The sequence below is a fragment of the Amphiprion ocellaris genome, chromosome 12 (genome assembly GCF_022539595.1).
Source record: "Amphiprion ocellaris isolate individual 3 ecotype Okinawa chromosome 12, ASM2253959v1, whole genome shotgun sequence".
NCBI classification, from domain to species: Eukaryota; Metazoa; Chordata; class Actinopteri; family Pomacentridae; genus Amphiprion; species Amphiprion ocellaris.
In genome coordinates, this window is record NC_072777.1 from 4,621,869 (window position 1) to 4,643,302 (window position 21,434).

General features: G+C 41.0%; 1 protein-coding gene across 3 annotated transcripts in view; it reads left to right on the plus strand.

Annotated features, from left to right (window-relative positions):
• The window catches only part of stxbp5a (syntaxin binding protein 5a (tomosyn)), a 109,164-nt gene that overhangs the window by 82,339 nt on the left and 5,391 nt on the right, over positions 1-21,434 (plus strand). The window contains exons 11-23 of one of the 3 annotated variants that reach the window (XM_055015872.1): positions 2,422-2,494; positions 2,784-2,931; positions 4,832-4,899; positions 5,870-5,910; positions 6,212-6,432; positions 7,824-7,996; positions 8,312-8,437; positions 9,662-9,813; positions 14,166-14,228; positions 16,115-16,168; positions 18,887-18,936; positions 19,943-20,225; positions 20,341-20,710. In XM_055015872.1, the coding sequence (XP_054871847.1) occupies positions 2,422-2,494; positions 2,784-2,931; positions 4,832-4,899; positions 5,870-5,910; positions 6,212-6,432; positions 7,824-7,996; positions 8,312-8,437; positions 9,662-9,813; positions 14,166-14,228; positions 16,115-16,168; positions 18,887-18,936; positions 19,943-20,225; positions 20,341-20,710 (1,822 nt within the window). The remainder of the gene's footprint in view (positions 1-2,421; positions 2,495-2,783; positions 2,932-4,831; positions 4,900-5,869; positions 5,911-6,211; positions 6,433-7,823; positions 7,997-8,311; positions 8,438-9,661; positions 9,814-14,165; positions 14,229-16,114; positions 16,169-18,886; positions 18,937-19,942; positions 20,226-20,340; positions 20,711-21,434) is intronic. The other 2 variants (XM_055015873.1, XM_023272404.3) reach the window with 2 other exon arrangements.

A 21,434-nucleotide genomic window follows, 5' to 3' on the forward strand; every position in this document is an offset into this window, starting at 1 on the left:
CTTGATGATGTGACTGCAGACGATGCAGTGGCACTAAATGTAATGTGGACACCACTGTGTTTGAATGGAAGTATCGTAGCTCTCTCTAGCTCAGGCAGAAGAACTAACAGATAGGCACTGTTTTCAGATAAGGACAACAACTTACAATGCAGGTCATTAAAGTATATCTATTGTATGTCACTGCAGAGAAGCCAATGTGACAAATTCTTAGAACAACGACCACTCACTTGGTTTGTCTAAGCTTCCAGTCATACCTCATGACCTTCCTTAACAGATCAACAAAGTTTTCTAAGAAATGCAATGAAATGTCGATGAAATTACCCTGAAAAGGTGTCACAACACTGCAAACAGCCTGTAGATTGTTGCCTCAGTCCCCCCCTTCCCACCAAAACAGCTCTGAGCTCTTGAACCATTGACATGAGACCTCTGGGTTGCCTAGGTCTTTATTTTCTGGCACTGAGGCGTGAACATCAGATCCTTTGGGACCTGGGTTGCAGGGTGACGCCTCCATGGATCACGCTTTTTCTGCCACATCCTGTGAATACTTGAATAAATTGGGATCTGGGGATTTGGAGGCCGGGTCAATGGCTGGGGCTCTTGGTCGTGTTCCTCGAGCCATTCCTGGGCAATTTTCATGGTGTAATGGCGCTATTGTTTAAAATATTCATTGGCAAGTTTCGCCACTTGTTAGCCATCTTGGTCACACCCACAGGCAGTTATTGTACTCTAACAAGACCCAGCTTCTATCTCAGATGACAGGAGGAAAGCTATAACCACAATTTCAAACATCACCAGAACACAAGACCAACAAGTTTAGAATGACTAATCAAATCAAAGAAAAACTGCTTTAAAAAACGTAGTGACTCTGCTTCAAAATAAGGTTTTAAAAGCACTATATTTCTACTGCGCATGTGCACGACACTGTACTTGCCTCAGTGCAGAAACATGATTGACTGAATGTTTCCTGAATAGGTTGTTTTAAACCAGATAGGCTTTTTATGGGGAGGGGCAGGACATGTGCCATACAAGCTCCATGTTTGTCATTGCAGTAATCTCCTATAGATTTATATTCAGGATCCTTTAAGTGCTGAAGATGCATTGTCTAGCATCTGGGAGCGCTGTTAGCCTGCAGTGTCTAGGTGGGTTCCACATGTCAAAGTAGCATCCACATGAATGTACTGTAATGAGATGATCAGTGTTGGCAACTTTTAAGGTTGTGGTTGATTGCAGTACTGTATTTTCAACCTGAATGGTGCTATTTACATCACATTTACAGCTCAAACTAGTTTTCTGTCTTTGGTATCAAGATGGTTTTGATTTGATTAACTGGTCTGCAGTTAGTTTGTATCTCTCGGTAAGTCAGCAGTGAAAGTCACTATAATTACAGTTGCTAGATCAAGTTCCCAAATACCCCTTGCTTTCCCCCTCTTATGTGCATGATCTTAAGCGTGAACGTGCACAGGACACTGGAAAAGTGTTGCACAGATCGATCCGAGCTACTATGTTTGCTTCCCATATACAGAACCAAGGCTGCGTACCAACACCTGATTCTTTTTATAGTAGAATCACTGACCTCGCATTAACATAGTACAACAAAATACGTGATATTATTTACAAATCAAGCATCCAAGACAAGTGAAGAAGTGCCTACTGTCTATACATAATGCAAAGGCTGGTGCTTTACGACTGCAGCGGGTCAGACAATGCTTGAGGGCAACAAGCAATTTGTGGTTAGAAAGACAGTTTTGTATTTCCTTTCCTTCCCCATGAATTCTATCAAGGTCCCCTTCAGTGAGGCTTTTAACTCCCAGCTGCTCTGGTTAAGTGGCTGTCAGATTTGGGTAACTCTCTACTGGACATGTGATCAGTGTAAATCCATTAAAGTTAAACAACATTTGCATACATTCACTACAGAACTGAGCCGAATTCTAAGCGTGCATTGGCTCCATTGTGGTGCCTCTGCAGATTATACAGTTCTAAGTTTTTTTATTTATATATATATATATATATATATATATATATATATATATATATATATATATATATATATATATATATATATATATATATATATATGATGAATTCATTGAGTACAACAGTTACAACAGTTAAAATCTATAATGAGGGACTCATCTGAAGACGGAATATGAAATTCTGCTCTCAGATCAGACTGATACAAATATACAACCAGAGCAATATCCCCTCGTAGTTATAAATCACATAGATTCATAAAATTTGAATGTTAAGCTTTCCTGCCCTCACATCCTGAGGGCATAGATATGATTTGCCGTACAAAATGTGAGGAATTCCTCCCATGTGGGTTGCAGATTTCAGGGAGCTCTTTCTCAAGGAATTACAAGACTGATTAAAAAAAAAAGTGCTGTGATAAATGGCTCGCCTCTGTGTGTTTCGTTTTTGCAGATTTTCAGGAACCTTACGCTGTGGTGGTCCTTCTAGAAAAGGATTTAGTGGTGATCGACCTTGCACAAAATGGGTGAGTCCGACTATCTATTAAATACCACTTCATCATCTTGGCTCCTTTTGTTTCTTTAATGTGGACCACAGTTGACCCACTGGTGCTTGTTATCTCAGTTATTCTTTGCCCTCTTCTTTATATCATGAGGCAGCCTACTTATATAATTTGTATTCTTCAGCCAATGTCCAGAATTTATTGAATGCCAACTTGAAGCAGGCATGCAGTCCTGAATGGGACTAATGGACTGATGCTGGCAGACAGACTAATGTCATTAAGAGTGACTTTGTCTGTGCTGTCCTCTGTGCAGTTACCCCATATTCGAGAACCCCTATCCTCTGACTATCCATGAGTCTCCTGTGACCTGCTGCGAGTACTTTGCCGACTGCCCTGTGGACCTCATACCTGCACTTTACTCTGTTGGCTCGCGGCAGAAGCGACAGGGCTACAGCAAAAAGGTACCGCTGCAATACAACGCTATATGTTCTGACATTGCATACTGATGTTGGTGTTGCCGTTCATTCTGTAAAACAGAACATTTTTCACTATAACATATCACTGGTAGACATCAGGCTGGGGATGGAGACGCACTAAATCAAAAAGGTTCCAGGTTTACAGCTTTGCAGGGAAAAAGGAGAAATTATTTCAAGACGAAGAGATGTTCATTTGTTCTCAGTAGATTGGAAGCAGTGCATCCACAAGACATTCTTTTTGAGTTGAGGTACTTTGAGACTTGAAGAAACAGAAACAGTTTTATTTCTTAATTATGTATTTAGGCTGCACAGTGGCTTGGTGGTTAGCACTGTTGCCTTGCATCTATTCCTGGGCCTGGGATCTTTCTGCATGGAGTTTGCATGTTCTCCCTGTAAATGCGTAGGTTTTCTCCGGGTTCTCCAGCTTCCTCCCAAAGTCCAAAAACATGCTGAGGTTAACTGGTAACTCTAAATTGTCTGTAGGTGTGAACATGAGTGTGATTGTCTCTATATGTAGCCCTGTGATAGACTGGTGACCTGTCCAGGGTGTCCCCTACCTTCACCCCAAGTCAGATGAGATAGGCTCCAGCCTCCCTGCAACTCTAATGAGGATTCAGCGATGGATTATGTATTTAATAAGTTTCCTTTAAAAACCTACCTAATTTGCTGCAGTACAAACTGCATACCATTTAAATGAATGGAAATATTGTTCTTGATTTTCTGCATACTTTTCTTCAGAATTTTCCGTTTTCTACAGATTTATCTGACCTGCTGTGCACAGACTAAAAGCCTATTTAATATGAAACTGCAGCTATTTGTTGAAAATAGACTTTGAACAACATCACTAGATTTGGAAATATTTGAAAAATCAAACACATCAGGAAAATTTTCAGGAAATTCTGAAACTGTAATATAAGCAGAGTTCTGATGCAACAAAAAAAAAAAATCACAAACTATTTCTTCCCATCACTGAAAGCAGACTCAACTGGAAATAAAATTAGTTACAACTGCTTATGAACTAGCTTACCTACCGTCACAGTTTCAGGTTGTATAACAGCGTAATACTAACCTGAGGGTGCGATTTGCCCTCACGTCATTCTGGATAGCGGCACCATAAAAGAGCTAAATGCCTAAATTACAAATTTAAATGTCCCACGCTGCACCCTCTAACCATCATGCCATGCACCAAGAACAACAAGGTTACCAGATAAAGGACACGTTAACACACCACTCCACATACTACTGCTGCAACTGCATTCAGCATGAGCAAATTCGCCTCGTGCTAAAAGTATATTTCTCAATATTTCCATGAAACTAAACGGACCATATAACATTGTCATATTACCTAATGATCCTCCCCTGTGGCTGTGCATCACCTCTCTCCTCTCATTCTTATCCCCTGTATCGTCTAAAACATACCCCCTGCTCTTCCAGCCATTATGTATGTTTATGTTCTTCTCCCCGTCGCCTCGCTCAAGCTTTCTGTCAGAAATGTCAGCATGCACTGACCCAAGCTGCTTCTTCTTTTGTCTTTTTTTTGGTTAAGTAAAAGCCTGACTGAGCTGTAGGAGGGCATTCTCACATAAAGATCACAATGAGTCATCCCGGTGACCTTTGCATTTGTCAACGTGTTCAAAGCCAAACCCCCACGAACCCACACACATATGGAAACACACTAAGGTGCATAATGCATAATTGCAAGGAGACACAGTGAGAGACTTACACAAAAAGGGTCCCTGGCTGTGCTCCTGCACTCACACATGTGCAGTTTTATCATGTCGTCTGTTTCCAAAATCAATGTGTTTACTGACACCCTGTTTATTGACATAGCTGCTCCTGTACTGTCTCATCCGCTAATGTAATGTGTGTGTGTGTTTCTCTCAAGGAATGGCCCATTAGTGGTGGAAACTGGGGTCAAGGCACACAAAGCTACCCCGAGATCATCATCACAGGGTAAGACAATACTGATTTCATTATCATTATTATCTCGCCGCAATTACTTTCACCTCCCTCTGCAGTGCCAGGTCAGCACAGCCAAGGAGCTTCATTTTTTTCCGTACTGTAGGCCTTTATTTATTCCAATCATGTGCACTTTGCTCCGATTTAATGTTTATTATCCAGCACTAAGCTGTCAACACGGGGAGAAGGGGTGTTTTTAACAGAACACACACACTGAAGAAATGACATTGAGCTATGGGTTTGGCAGCAGGAGGCTCTCACACCCTCCCCATCCTCCCTCCCTCCTCGCCGCTACGTGCCGGATTACTATTCTGTCCAGGTTTACTCTCTCTCCGAGCGCCACAGCCTGCAAAATATTTTCTCTCCCAATCCACTCAGCTGAATTGGCAACAAAACAAAGAAAAACGAGGGGGGAAAAAAACCCAAAAACGATAACCGAAATTCATGACCTTTTCTGCGATACCAAGTGGAGAAGAGTTAATTATCAATAAGTCAGCGTTGTTTTACTAAAAAAAAAAAAAAAAAACAATTATTGCCAAAAGAACGTTGTTTCCTCTACACACTTTGACCACAACATTGGGAACCTATTTTTGTCTAAAATAAAACTTTATGCCATAGTATTAAAATTTCCCAATTTTATTTTGAAGGGCAGAACAAAGTTAAAAAGGTGTCTCAAAATGGAAATCAAAATATTTTTGACCATATAGTACACTAACTCATTACCTCTTGGTCAAACAACCTTAGAAATCATGCAATTCAGAATTTACATCTTTTAAAGATCATCCTCAGACTTAACATATTTCTAAAGGGCATATCAGTGGTTAGGGTAAAGGATTATGTAGGAAATGAGCTCAGCATTTCACTTTTTAAAATATATAGTATTCTTTGATTTACATAACATTTGAATGTAAATGCTTAAGAACAGCAAAGTTATGTCACATTGTTCTCTCTCTTACATTTCCAGGCATGCTGATGGGACTGTAAAGTTCTGGGATGCCTCTGCAAGTAAGTTTTGCTCTCAAATTCCAAGTATTGGTTCTTTCAAACAGTAGAAGACAAAGGACACAGTGAACTTTGAGACCAAAAAAGAAAATTAAAGACAACTGGACTTTTTTGAAGCATATTTCTGCTTAGGAGCACTAGCATTCACAGACAAAAATCTTTTGTTTGAATTTCATCTCATGATAATCAATTTGATCATGTTCAGAGAGCTGTTTTGTCTCATTCAGCATTGAGGTTTACGTGTCTACGTGCCCCAGAATGCAGCTCATACTTTCTCCTCTTCCTGTTTTATTTTTTTTCCTAGTAATGCTCCAGGTGCTCTATAAGCTCAAAACAGCCAAGATATTTGACAGAAACCGGTCTAAAGAGGACAAGGGCAGCACTGAGGCGTCGGATGACGACCCCTTTGCCATTCAGATAATGGCCTGGTGCCCTGAGAGCCGGATGCTCTGTGTGGCCGGTGTGTCAGCCAACGTTATCATCTACCGCTTCAGCAAGCTGGAAGTAACTACTGAGGTGGTACAGGTGGGTAATAGTTTCCTTTTTGTACTGTCATTTCCATTTTTCTTTCAAATTTCTGAATTTCTTTTTTCTGATCTTCTCTTTTACTGCAAGTCTCACGCAGTCATGCAAACTAGGAACACTATGCACCTCTGAAGTCCTCCATCACCGGATATTGTGCTTTTGAATTGCCTTCACTGCTCACTTTTCCTCTCCTGCTTTAAGATGCTGAGACATACCCACCACACACACACACACACACACACACACACACACACGCACTCAAAAGATCTGCCTAGTCAAAGGCAGTATGGTTGCCATGCCAACAGACAGAGCAGTGAACAAGCAAAGCCAGACCATCATTATAATCTGCCTCAATAGCGACGTAAGTGCTCATGGCGGCGTAAAGGGAGTCGGTGTTTAATGAAATAAAGAGAAATGTAGTTTAATCCCTGCATGTGTGCTCGCAGTTTGCATATTGTAAATGCAACTGCACTTACAGTATCAGTGTTAAATCGGTTAGCAGAATAAAACTGCATGTATTTCCAAGTCTGGCAACATTTTACTTGCTAAGCAGTCGTTGCGGTGGTGTTTTTTGCACCAGACTTCGCAGAGATCACTTGTCAATCATAGCACGTGGGCAGCACTGTGATGTCTTCTAGCTGATTCCCTTTTTGTGTTCAGCACCGGTTGTCCTAAACATCTAAATCTTTTGTTGTTCCAAGCAAACAGCAAAAAGTGCCAACTTCAAGTGCCTTGCTAAGGAGCACCGTAGCAGCAGGTTAAAGAGAGGGATTGAGTGTTTCAGTGCCAATGAGCACCGGTGCATTTGTCAGAGCAATTTCAGGGCCTTTTTTTCCTCCACTCCAAGCGCTAGCGATGTGGATCTGTAATTAGGAGAGTAGTCTCCCCTCTGCACAAGGTCAAACACCTCTCTGTAACCTTGCAGAAAATGAAGGTAGACGAGGACGGAGACGGACGGGTGGTAGAATCTGAAGAAGGGCGCTGATCGCTCTTCACTCCCACATGCCAGTGGGGCTAATGAGACTGACAGAATGCAAAAGAGAGGAGCTTATGAGCATTGTGCATGTGTGTGTGAGTGTGTGTGCGAAGGCGGAGGTTGCAAAGGGGTAGCCTGAAGGAGGACTTAGAAGGAACGGAATATTTCAGCTTTGGAGGACCTCTTTGACTCTCAGTCTGCCCACACACACATGCACTAGCACGTCAAGCAAATCCTGATCATCAAAGTGACTCTGCGAACGCATGTCACTCACTGTCATACGGCTCTTCCCAAAGGAACTGTTGTTTACAAGAATTCTGATGCCTCTATCATGCGTTCTGTGATCTCCTCATATTTAAATTCGCTGATGCCTCCCCCCTTTTCTGCACGTCTCCGTGTTTGTTTTCTCATACAGCTACTAGAGGTGCGAATGCAGTACGAGCTGAACGACATAGAGTCTCCAGATGGCGGGGGCGAACAGACGTCGGCGCTCCCCACCCCTGGCGCCTCCCCTCAGACGAGCGGCCCACCTTCACACCCTTCCACCAGCAGCAACAACTCTGACGGAGGCAACATGCCCTGCCTCAAGTACGACACACACAGAAGCACTTACGTAAACTCTCACACACACTCACACACACAAGAGTCTTGCCTTTTTGCCTCAAGCGCACTTGCACAGACTTAGTCACCGCCTGAAGCATTCTCAGCCACAGCCGCCCCATCATTCCCTTGCAGCCACTCATGCCAGACCCTCAACAAACTGATTCAGGACTGCAGCTGCACCACTTGTCATTCGCTTTATGAAATGTTTTTTCTTTTTTCATGTCTTTCCCTTTCATTCTTTTTTTCTTGTTGTTGGTCCCTTCTGTCTCTACTCTCCTTCAATGTACTTCTCCTCCACAGAGTGCGCAGTGCTCCATTGAAGCAGTCTCCAGGTTACCAGGTAGATTTGGTGGTCCAGTTAGTGTGGGTGAGCGGAGAGCCTCCTCAGCCGATCACAAGTCTGGCGCTTAATTCCTCCTATGGCCTGTAAGTACCAGACCTCAGGACACTAAAGCTGGAAATTATTTTCTTTATATCGAGCAGTTTCATCTTAAGTTAGAAAATAATGTAACTAATTAAAGCTGCAAGCAGCGTTGAACGGGCCCTTACATACCCACACATGTCTAGACAGGGCGCATGTTGAAGTGTGGTGTTTGGTGGGGTATGACAAATGTCAAGGTGTTCAGACTTAGCTGACCAATTTCAAGGATTATATCACAAAGTTTCATGTAAATATAATGCATATAACTTCCTGTTACCAATAGGTGGTGCTAGGACTATGATTAAATTTTTTAATGTTGATGTCTTGTCCAGCAAATGAAATTTGGGCCAGATTAGATCATACATCAACAGGTAAAACATGTCATTTCCTGCTGCTAGCAGGTGGCGCTATGACTGTGAATAGATATTGGCATATGGATGTCATCAGGGCAGGACTCTGATCAAACATGTAAAGTTTAAGGCAGATTGGAACATTTACAGGGTAGTTAGGCAGCACTTCCTTTTTCATGCCGAAGCATCAAAGTTCAGACGTCCGCCATGGCTACGCCTTTTGCGGAAGATTTCAATAACTTTTAATCATTAAGGCCTGTTTTATATACTGGCCAAATTTGAGGTCTCTTGGAGTTACCCCCTATGAGGACTTAACCAATGAAAATGAGCTAAAATAACCAAAAAATCTCACAATTAATTAAAAATGGCAGACTTCCCATTGGGTTTGGGTTTTAGACGCCACTGATTTTTTTGAGTGCCCTGACATGCTACATATGCCTACCAAATTCAGTAGATGTAGAAGAAATGTCCTCTCTGTAGTAGATATTACAAATGTGTAGGGGGCGCTGTGGAGCCATTTTGCCACACACATGCACAAGTCACATAAAATATTACATTTTTCGCCAGTTCTGGTGTGTGTGCAAATGTCCATGAGTTTTTGAGCATGTTTAAACCCTCAAAACTTTGATTCTTTTGGGCGAAAAATAATTCCTTGCATTCCAATAGGGTCATATGTGCTGTCAGTGCTCGGACCCTAAAAATTGCTAAAAGCATCTTATGCAGGAAATGGACACATGTGCAAGAAGTAACTGCTTATGGCCCACAGTGGCATTTGGCCTGAAAACTTTAAAATCCTTTAAAAATTCTTTAAAATGTTTCTCAAACTTTTCCCCCTCCTACTCCTTCGACTTCCTCTCTGACTTTGTCATCCCTCCCCAGATTGGTGTTTGGCAACAGTAGCGGTCTGGCGGTGGTGGACTACGTCCAGAAGACGGTCGTGCTCAACTTGGGTACGGTCGAGCTTTACGGCTCCAACGACCCCTATCAGAGACAGCCCCGGTCGCCAAGAAAGACACGACAGCCGTCTGGAGGTAATAAGGAAAAAGGGACACGAAAGAGAGCAGAAACAAGAACAACTTTTCTGAACATACACAACAGACTTTTCTGCTTGCAGTAAATCAAACATAACCCATTGTCGTTTTTGTCCACAGTCAACTAATCACACAGCCGAGCCTGTTTATTTTGCCTGAATTGAAAAGCCAGGTGGCTGCGTACCAAACTTGCAAGTCACTCTGGCAAAACCGAGATCACTGAAACTTCATTCATTCCCATTCTTTTTACCCTCAGCAAACAAAACTTTATACACACGTGCATAACTAAGTACCACATGGCATTTGAATATATTGTTGTCATTAAGTTTGCAGAAGCACAATACTTGAGAGTATGAATGTCTTTATCACTGTGCATCAGGTTGGCCATTTCATATCATAGTTTACATTTTTTTGTGGATTTTTCACTAATTATATTATTGCCTTTGGTTTATTAAAATCCAGCTATTAAAGTTTATGCATTTTTTAAAGACCACCTCAAGTGGAAATCCTTTTTTTTTTTACCTTGCAAACCCATATGGTGTTTTATGTATGCTACAACACACATCATGAGCAAAATAAGCAGTCAGCGCCATGGCTGATCATTCCACCTTAAAAATGCAGCGTACAAACAACAGTCTCAAAGACATGGATGCAAACTTCCAGTGTTTCATATGCAAAAAAAAAAAAAAACTTAAGAAACCAGTCATGTCAATTTGCAGTGAACAATTTCCTGTTCCAAAACATGTAGGACTGAATAACTCCAATGTTACAGCTTACTACTGTGTCCTGCAGTATCGTTTTACAGTTTGAGCAAAGTCATAGTGAGCTGGTGTGTTTGAGCTGTAGATCTACACATTCTAAAGTAAGCAATGGTAGAGTTGCATCTCAGCCACTTTAAGGTATGAAGGGGTTACTTTCATTGAAAAAAACTTCTAGATATGAAGTACTGATACACAGATAGATTTTTTGCATTTAATCAAATCACTTCAGAGGGTGTTTAAAGTAGAAGGACTCTACATGATTCTGGTTTTTCTCCCCCTTCTAGTTCTTTTATGAAGAGCAGTTTTTCGACACTGACGTTCAACCAGGATTTTCCTGGTCTTATCCTAAAGGCAAAGTGAAACAACCAGAGACAGTTACACAGAACATCAAATATACTTGTCAGCTGTTGGTCTTGACTGTACAAGCACAGTGAATCTCACAGGGACGACGATCAAATTTGGTTTGTTCTTCCTTTCTGTTGCACGGCAGGTTTCAGGTTTAGGTTTTCATCGATCATGATGACTGGTTTTTGCCACTGGAGCCCACAAATCCACAGTCCCTGATCTAATCTGTAAACCGACCCAAATGTGAGAATGAATGACACACATTGGGTCTAAAAATGATGCCGTCCAGGTTTAGTTCACAAGGCTGGCACTCGACAGAGCCCTCCAACAACACAAACTCTTTCTTTTGGCTTTGACTGACTTTCTCGCTTTGTTCATCCACCTCTCTTTGTCTCTCATTCACAAGCACTGCCTCAGAGCCCATCCCTTTTACACACATCGCCAATGCAGCTTCATTGTACCAGTAAGGGGCAACAGAATCCTTTCAGTATGAACACACTGCCACCATGTGTTAGAGAACAGCAGTGCAGCCAGACGGACGATGCCGCAGTGTCATAATGATGTACTGCCCATGTTTAAGCTCAGGTTTGACTGATGAATTAATAAGGTGTGTGGATTCTGAGGGATTTCTTTTTGATGCAGCTGAATATGCTAAGCAGCTATGGCTGCAGTAACAGACACAAAATAATGTACAGACACACATTAAAAAGGCTTCGGCATACACAAGAAGATGCACATGTAAACACACACAGAGCATCTGGTGTCAGTGAGTGTTGAGCAGTGGGCTAGCACCTGTCAGAGCCTGGCAAGTGTGAGCAGTAGTCAGGCGTCCAGCTGTGTTTCTCTGCCAACAGGGATGGCTGTCTGCTTGGCTTTCTGCCTCACAGTACAATGTCACACACACACACACACACACACACACACACACACACACACACACACACACACACACACACACACACACACACACACACACACACACACACACACACACACACACTTATACCCATACGTGCACGTGGCGAAGGAAGGAATTAGCTTTCAGACCAGATAAAGACACATTGAAACTGCACAAAACTGACTGACTAGTCTGTTGGTCAGTGGATGGGCAAACCAGCCAACAGATCATATGGCCATTTATTCAGGGAGAAACACAATTCACTGTCTGAATGTCAGGCTCATTCCAGAATTGGAGGACATTTGGGCTTCAAAATTTTTGAAAAATAAACCTTCTGTTGTACAATTTTCTGCTACATACTCATCAGCAATAGGGAATAAACTATCAAAGGCTTGATTGGCTCAGCTTTCACATCAGTGGTAGCATTTTTATTCCATGTTTTATTTGTTGTTTGCTAACCCTACTCTAATCACAGTAACAGGGTTGCTAATCCATGCTACTGTGATCTTTTTCTCAGCAGTAGAAGCTAGATATTTAGCTGCTGTTACTGCTGACCAAGAGGACAAACTGACTGATGGAAAACAGTCCAAAGAATTAGTCTGATCCTGATAATATGAGGCAGAGTGAGACATTCAATCAAGGCTGACAATGTGATGAAAATATGAAAAATAGAAGAGAGGACATAGCTTTGCTCTACACATTCTTTAGGAAAACTGTTTGATGATGTTAATTCCAGTGTTTCATGTGATTCACTGTTTTCTTCTTCTTCTACCAGCTAAAAAGTTTATGCTAACAGGGTTGTTGTGGGACACACCTTCCATTCATAATAATTATTATTGAAAATATTATGTTGATTTAAAAAAATTTTTCCCACAATTACAAGAGTCATCAATGACAAAAATAATACCAAAAAAGGACTTTTAAATTTCATTCGAACTGTTTTATTTGAGATTTAATTTGGTCATCAGGAGGGTGGGACAAGAGAAAAATGGTACTTTAGGGGGAACTCCAGGTTCCAGCTTATTTGGTATTTTTAAAATACTTTCAAGCATTCTTTTCTCCTGTTTTTTAGAAGTAAATTTACATGACAACATTGTTTTTTTTAAGGTATTTTGCACACAAATTATTTGAAATTTGATGGGTGGAACGTAAAATGTCCATTAATTCTGGAATGACCCCACAAGTCTCCCAACAGATTTAGTTGAACTCATGTGAGAACCTAATTAGTAGTGCATATGGCAGCCTGGATACAAAGCCTGCTTCTTCAGCCAAAGGCTAAAGCTGTACGTCCAACGAATCACTTTTTGCAAGCTGAAAAAGCCAGACATGCTTCTGAAAACATTTAAGAGCACTTGAGGGCACTTTGGAGGAGACTCTTTATTTGGTATGATATGGGATATCTGCAGAATGTGTTGCAAGTACCCACTGTGAAAGAAATGTCCCTTCAAGCATTATTTTTCATGGAATGTCACCTGGTTAGATACGTTCAGAAAAGCAGTATTCACCTCCACTGCTGTTTAGCCGTTGTTTAGCACTCGTACAAGTGGAATATGACGGTTGGTGTAGTATTTGTTCTGCACCTCCTCCTCAGTGACTGATGTCTAGGTAAAAAATAGTCAGACTAACCATGATGTAGACGTCACTTTCTCCTCACCAACCTATCACGTTAATAATTAATTTAATTTTCATTTCAGAAGTTTTACCAAGGATTTGGATCATGGAGTCAGGCAGGCATGCTGGTTATTTGTTATTTTTTTCAGTAAATTAGTCATTTTAATGACAGTTCTCACCTCCGTGCATGTAAATGTTCCAACAAAACAATTGCACCCATCACTACTTTGCAGGAACACTGTTGCTGCATCCTTCACTTAGCTCAACCCAATACATTTGTGATCAATTTAAAGAAATACAAATAAGCCAAAGTGTCTTTTTTCCCTATAGCAGAATGATAAAGAGGTTCACAGTGGTCACTATGAACAGAGGTATAAAATGGCCCAAAAGACTACATGCAGCTCTAGACCTGTCTATGTTTGCAGTAGATCATCTGGTGCCAACACCTCCCACCCTGGGTTGATTTAACGGCTAGATAACCAGCTTCATTAGTCTAAATGCAGTCATTCAGCTTAGCGAAGCAGGGTAACAAAAACACCAGTATGTTGAACTTGGCTTGTAGTACAGGATCTGATATGATTCAAATTAATATTATCCATAATCCCACTTGATATCCAAGGTTCTCTCTGAGTTTGCAGTTTATTATAAAAAGTATAATGAAATATGATAACCCCAGTGCCTCTTTTTGACCTGCCTAGTTTTCTATTTAATGATGAACTGTCTGATTGCTGCTCCAGGTCTGTGCGACATCAACGAGGGCTCGGCCACATGTGAGGACCGCTGCAAGTCCCCTACTTCAGGTAATATGTCCTTCAGCATCTTATTGAAAGAAAAAAAACACAGCAGAGGCTTTTTACTCTGTAGATGTGAAGCCCAATCTGTGAACCAGATGAAAATATACCATATATATGCATGCAAGAGGGGTATTAGTTGGAGAAGAAGATTAATGTTTCAAAAGAGCCTGTACTTTTAATACTATTTTTCTTAGAGTTGTTGCTCATCAAAGTGGAACTGTATGGAAAGGTTTTTCTGTTTTTTTAACCATAAAATTGTCTGGCTGTCTATTTCATTTTACCTCAGTCTTTAGAAAAGCACAGTTTGAGTTTAATACCGTACATTTATGGGTTTTGGAGAGTATTTTCCCATTTGTGCATGCATTCTTTTACCACTTTGCAGAGTTCAGTAGACAGGAATAAATTTGTTTTAATCTCATGCAGAATCCTGGAAAACAGGGTTACAGGCTATAAATATATCCAATCGATGTGACGCTAATTCAATGTGACTGCTAGGAATTGTGAACTGAATGAAGATGTAAAACAAAACTCTGCATTCTGGTAAAGAAACCCATTAATTTACATTTGTTATAGCTAAAAAGGAATCAGTAAGTCACGTGTTATCACATATTCAGCAACTGCATAATTTTAAACATAGTTAATAGTCAAATATATGACTTTTCTTGCCAAGATTATGTGAATTTAGTTGGATTTGAAACAGGGATCTTTCTCTCTTTTGGCATAGAAGCAGATTCTTGCAAATACATTATCATATTAAGCAGTTTTCATATGTATATTTCCTGGATGAAAGTAATAAAATAGATCGTGCTGTAGGAAAAAAACACAACGTCAAATCTTCATCATCAGCTTTATGTTACTTACCACATAAAGGCACCTCCAAGTGCAAATAATCAGCCCTTTGATGAGCCAGTAGAAGAAGTGCTTTGTGTTTTGCAGATGCTCTGCTGCACTTAATCTGCGTCATTAGTGTTTCGGCTGAAGGTGCTTGAAGAGCGAACAGCACAGATTCATCTCATTAGAGCAAAGTTGACATTAGCGCCACGAAAATAAGGAGCTTTTTTAAAAAGGTCAGACAGAAAACAAATCTCAAAGTCTGGAGTCCTGCTGCTGTTGCCAGGTATGATGGCTGTCCAGCCCACATGTCTGCTGCCACCAGACTGTGGTTTGATACATCTGTCTGCTTTGCATTATTCATGGGACAGACAGAGATAAGGCGCTTTCCTGCAAAAACTGTCTCCTTTAACTAGTCGTTTAGTCTAGACCTGAGTGCTTCTTTCCTTTTTGGGTAAGTCATAAAAATCTGCTGGTGGAAGAAAATAATATTACTTACAGTTGCGTCTGTTTTTCCTTGAAATAAGTTGCATTATGATGAATAAAGACAGGATCAATATACGGATAGTGGAGCTTTATTCAAAAAGACTCTTGGAATAATTTAATTTGCATTAAAAAGAGCTAAAAATGACATACTTAGAGATGTCAGTGCTAAATCACAAGAGTATTACCACAGAGATGCCTTTTTTCCCTCTCCTTTTCTTGTTTTGCACATTTAATCTTCTGTTTTAAACTGAAAATACTTTAAATCAAAAGAATATTGTCTCATTGTGGTATCAAAGTGAAGCTGGAACTTTCATTTGTTTTCATTTTACGGATGAATGCATTAAACGATTAAACAACTGGCACTCTTTTACTTAAAAGACAAGAGACAGCTTAAGGAGTCTTAAACTGTGTCCTGAACCGGTTTTGTTGAAATTAAATGGCCACATTACTGCTCAGAGCAACAACAAAAAAAGGTTATTCATGACTGTAAACTGCAACAGCTTGAGTAGTAAAAAGACAAAAGGTGTTTCTAACTGCACATTTACTCTACTTTTCCCCCCTCACATCCCCAAAAGTGTTGATGTCAAACAGCAATCTACAGCAATTCTACAATGGAGGTGGTAGAGGAGGTAAGATTGGCCAAAGAGTTCCATGAGAAGCTGTGTAGGCAGGACGAACATGGTCCAGATTTGGTCCCCCTGTTTTTCCTTTGTTTTTTTATTTTTTATTCTTCTTTGTTGTGGAGAAACTGTCTCTGTCCTCCGTGTCATTAGTCACCACAGTGGGAAGAAATAGACAAGAGAATAAAGTTCCACTCTACTTCAGGGTTCGCCTATGTCCCTCTATCTTTTGGCTCTCTCTGTTTGTTTGATTTTTTATTAGAAGCATTTGTAGATAATTCATTATAACAATATAACATAGAAATGCTTATATTTGATATTTTGGCACATAATACGCTTGGATAATTGTATTTAGAGGACTGAAAGCTCTTGGAGCACAGGCAAACCCGGAGGGAAGGTGGGACTCCAGCTGTCTATAGACACCTTAGTCGTTAAATATACATATTGCATGCTACATGTATGTAGCACGAGTGTTGAACTGTAAATGTGCCTGCGTTTGATATCTGTCCATAGTACAGTATGATGACACCACAGAATGGAGGGCAACTCATCTGTCCAGCTGTGTCTTTGTGTGCCTCCGGTGTTTGTTGATGAAAGTAATAATCACAGGAATAAAAGTGCATTTAAATTAAGTCCAAAACAAAGGAAGGACTCGTTCAGATTCAAGCAACAGTGAGTAAGTATGATATGTGCAATGGCGTTTATATCGGATCTTGGGTTTTTCAACTTGACCAAGACTGACAACAATGTTGTGGATTCTTCTTAGATTGCCTTTGCATTATTTAAGGAGAATGGACCCTTTTTAAAGCCTGATTATTCACAAGACTCATGGCCACAACACCCCAAATACCAGCACAAGTGTTTCCACTTGTTTTTAGCTTAATTAGACCACTTGTAATCTCTTAAAGCTACAGTATGTGATATATCCTAAAAGCGTTTTCAGTGTTCATGGAGCATCCCTGACGGCAAACAATAAATCAAGTGCTTTGATGATGGGAATAAAAATAAATTGTCTGTGGCAGTGACAGGTCTGTAAAAAAACAATTCAATCATTGCATTTGGTCTGTATGAGATGATTGGATGCCCTACCTAACTAAGCGCCTGCCTGTCTGTACACACTTTTTGTGCATCGCTGTAGTGTTCCACAAAGCTCTGCTGACACACTGCTACAGCTAATTAGCAGGTAGCACAGAAACGGCGGACAATATACATTTTACAGTACCTCCTTAACCTAATACATTTTGTGCTACGAAACCTTCCAAAAGATTGCGTCTGGGTTTTAGTGTTTTTTGTGGCCTTCATCCACCTCCAGTTTCTTTAGGGTATATCTATCTGTATTTGGAGCTTGATTGTTTGATGCTATTGATCTTATGTTAGTCTATTTTGGCTTCTAATGGGACACTATGCAAATGTGGAGATGTGGCCTATTAGTGTGTCCTTAGGCATGAGGTAGTTGCTTTCTTTTTACACAAACACTCTTGTGGATTCGTCTTCCAGCCAGATTATGTGTTTTGGAGCAGTGGCTTTTTGAAGGAGTGGGTGGAATCTTTTTCAGATGTTTGGCAGGTGTTTCTTTGATCCTACATACTCGAGCTTTAGTTTAGCTTTATTCCAAATGTGAGTTTGGAAACATTACACCTTGATCATTTTTTAGCGAATGAAGATTAATGGAGTTTGGTGACCTCACGTCGTTTCCAGCATCGCTCCACCCATCAGCGGCCACAGCAGAAATCTAATTAACCTTCATACTTGATACCATATGCAGGGCCTTTAAAGTAAATAAAAGGTTTATGGTAAGCGACAGTGGATTTGTAAACTTAGGACAAGAGCTGGACAAGAGCGAGCTTTGAAAACTGGATAATCTGCGTGGTGTCCGATAATCAATTCCACTTTTTATTTTATTTTATTTTTTTAAATCGCTTAACTGTAAAAATAAATAACTAAATGGAACCTAACCTAATTTGAGCTTGAAGGTTTTTAGAATTTCACAGATCATTTCTGATGATAATTGTTTGGATTTCCTTTAATTATTACGTCGGTTTCTGTCAGTTTTTGAAACACAAAAAAACAGTTTGCTAGCCAGGACTTCATCACTTCTTAACTATTACTAGTTGATGTAACATTTCAGTGCGTGCATGATGAATGTCTCCTTTTATCATCACTGTCTCCTACTTCTTTCCTCTACAGACAGAGAAAATAATACCACAGGCCTTCATTCATGGTCATTTTTATGAAGTCTTTTAAAAGATGGAACGATTTGCGAACCAGTGTTAAAACGATATAATTAGCAGAAGAATTTTTAACCATCTTTCTCGCTATCTTCTTCCATCTCTCGTTCATTATTTTCTGTTCCTTGTTACTTCCTTGTTCTTGATGCATGCTCCTTTGGCATGAAGGTCCTGAATGGCACTGTTGATGTCTTACCAGTCCTCTCTTTCAGGGCTTGTGCAGCCAGAGGTCACCTCTTTTGTTTTGTCCTTCACAGCATGCCTCTGTGATATACAGAGTGGTCTCTGAATCCTTATGCAGTGTCTTCTTCTGTGTAATGCATTTTGGCTCCTATAGTCAATAAAACAATCCCCTGGCACTTGTTCCACAGCCTTTTGTCGTTTTGTGTACTTTGGCTTTGTGCACAATCCCAGTCCAATGCTAGTGATCTAGCTTTGCATGGCATCGTGTGTTAGCTTAGACGTGTGTTTGTAAAGAGGGATGTTCTCTTTTTTCCAGCAAAGATGTCACGGAAATTAAGCTTGCCTACTGAGCTAAAGCCAGACTTGGGTAAGCCTTGACTTCGTGTCTCCAAACAATTTGTATGAAATGCAGTATACTTTCGCCACTCCAACTGGACTCCACCACATCCCATTAGTCCGGTTCTATCTGGTTATTAGCCTCAAAATTGGCAAGCTGTGCAGATGTTCTCCTAAGTTTGCATGAGTCAAAAGTAGCACTGATCTGATCTGAATTGGAATTGTTTTGAGCTAAATCAAATTGTTGCAATTAAACTCCCACTTTTTGACCATGGTGGGGGTTTCACTAGAGGTCAGTGGTGCTGAGCTAAACTTTGCACAACCCATTTCACTCTGAAGCTTTCTGTAACTTTTGCAGCTTTCTTTTTCTCTTCTATGTTCTTCATGTCGTTCTTTTCTCTGTCTGATTGGTTCCTGAAAGCAGAAATGTTAGAAAGAAAAAAGCATTTTCATCTTCAAGGCTATAGAGCTTTCCTCTAAAGCACTAGAAGCAATGATTTTTTTTTATTTCAAAGGGTCAAAGAACAATGTGCAAGTGCCAAGACATTCACCTGTGTGCTTCTTTAAGGGCCAGATAGCTGCCGTTTGGAGATGGAATATTATGAATGATTCATCTGTGAAAATGTGCAACTGCACGACTACATTAGATTTGTTCAAATGGTACAATATAAGAGTACAGTAAAGGTTTTCAGGAGATGCTGCTCTGTTGAATATTGGCAATTTTATCTGTCCTAGAGACAAAGGTACACCAGCCATATACTTTCTTCTCATTACCTAGTTAGGAATGCAAATCCATCTCTAAGATTCCTTTAGCTACATTGTCAGTTTCTAAACAAATAGAATTCATACACATTTGGTATTCCTTGTTTTAAAATTTAAACCCACTTGCATTTAGTTCTGGAGTGTTACAATTAAAGGCCTATACAAAACAGTCTTTATATCATTTTATTTTGTAAGTGAAGTATGGTGTCTGTGTTGTCTGTCTTTTATGCCACTGCTTTGCGGGTGCTTTACCTCTCTCTGTTTTGTCCTTACTGTCCTCCTGTCTGTATGCCCGCCGCGGGGTGCCAACCCATTAGACCACCGGGACAATTCTTTCAGCCGCTCACGCTCCTCCAGCGTCACCAGCATCGACAAGGAAGCCCGGGAGGCCATCAGCTCTTTCCACTTCTGCGAGACCTTCGCCCGGAAGGGGGACAGCACTTTGACTCCCTGCCTGTATGTGGGAACCTCCCTGGGAACTGTGCTGGTTCTAGCTCTTACATTGCCACCTGCTGGGGAACAGCGACAACTGCAGCCAGTTCTCATTTCACCGACAGGTAGGAATCTCAGAAGAGAATGGGAAGGTAAACTTTTAGGAGGTCTGTCTTTGCAACTACTGCAGAAAATGTCCACTAAACAGTGAGCTCTAACAAACTTCGTTGCGTTCACCAGGCATGTTGGCTCGGCTGAAGGGAAGCATCTTGCGGATGGCTTTCCTGGACTCCACAGGTTCCCAGCTGCCTCCTGCGTACGAGCCTTGGTATGAACCCAACGTCTCAGCAGATGGCGAAGAACGAGAGAAGGTCCGTAAGCGCCGGCCCGTCTCCGTGTCCCCGTCCAGCTCCCAGGACCTCAGCGAGAGCCAATACGCCGTGGTGTGTTCAGAGAAACAGGCCAAAGTCATCTCCCTCCCCTCCCAGACTTGCATCTACAAACACAGTATCACAGAGACCTCCTTCATCTTACGGGCAGATGTGGTGCAGATGAGCCAAGGCGTGTGCGTGGCTTGTTTTTGCGCCAACGGCCACATCATGACCCTCAGGTGAGAACATGTCAGTCTGCATCTGGGGTCAGGCCAAAATAGTTGGTTATTAATAAAATGCATCCACCGAGTCGGTTTGAATCAATCATGTGTGCGAAGTTAGATTTAAGCACATTTGAACTGCCCTTTGCTGTATGTTTGATCAGCTTTACCGATAATTTTCACATTTCAGTGTTGCTGAGGGGTCAGTTTTGTCAATATTCTTCAGCATTGCAATGACAGTCCACACAGAATCACTCAGCAATCCAGCAAGAGAGTTCGGCAAGATCAGCTTTTTTAAAGTTTGGTACACAAACTTGCACCGGAGTGATTTTCATACAGTGTGTGGAAGGATATAAGTGCAGAGGGGTGGATCAGTGTGTCGCTCATCCTCATTAATCTTCACTTCCCCAGAGGAGAGAGACAGAGATAGAACAGCCTTCCATATGGGTGTCTGACAAAGCAAGGATGTCCATCTGTCTCCCTGTCTGTGTTGATTCGGGTTTCCATGTGAATGTGAATGTGTTTCCCTGTTCAAAACAATCAATAGTGCAGGGAAAGATCAAAATACGCTTAATATGATGCAGAAAGAGTTATTGAAGCTGATTCTATCTAGGAATACTGGCTCTCTAATACTGACTTCAACATCCACAATGACACAGCGAAGCTCGATGTGTTAGAGGAATTTAACGGCTGTTTCTAGTGTCCCGTACACTTAAAACCATATCATTTCTGTGCCTCCTGT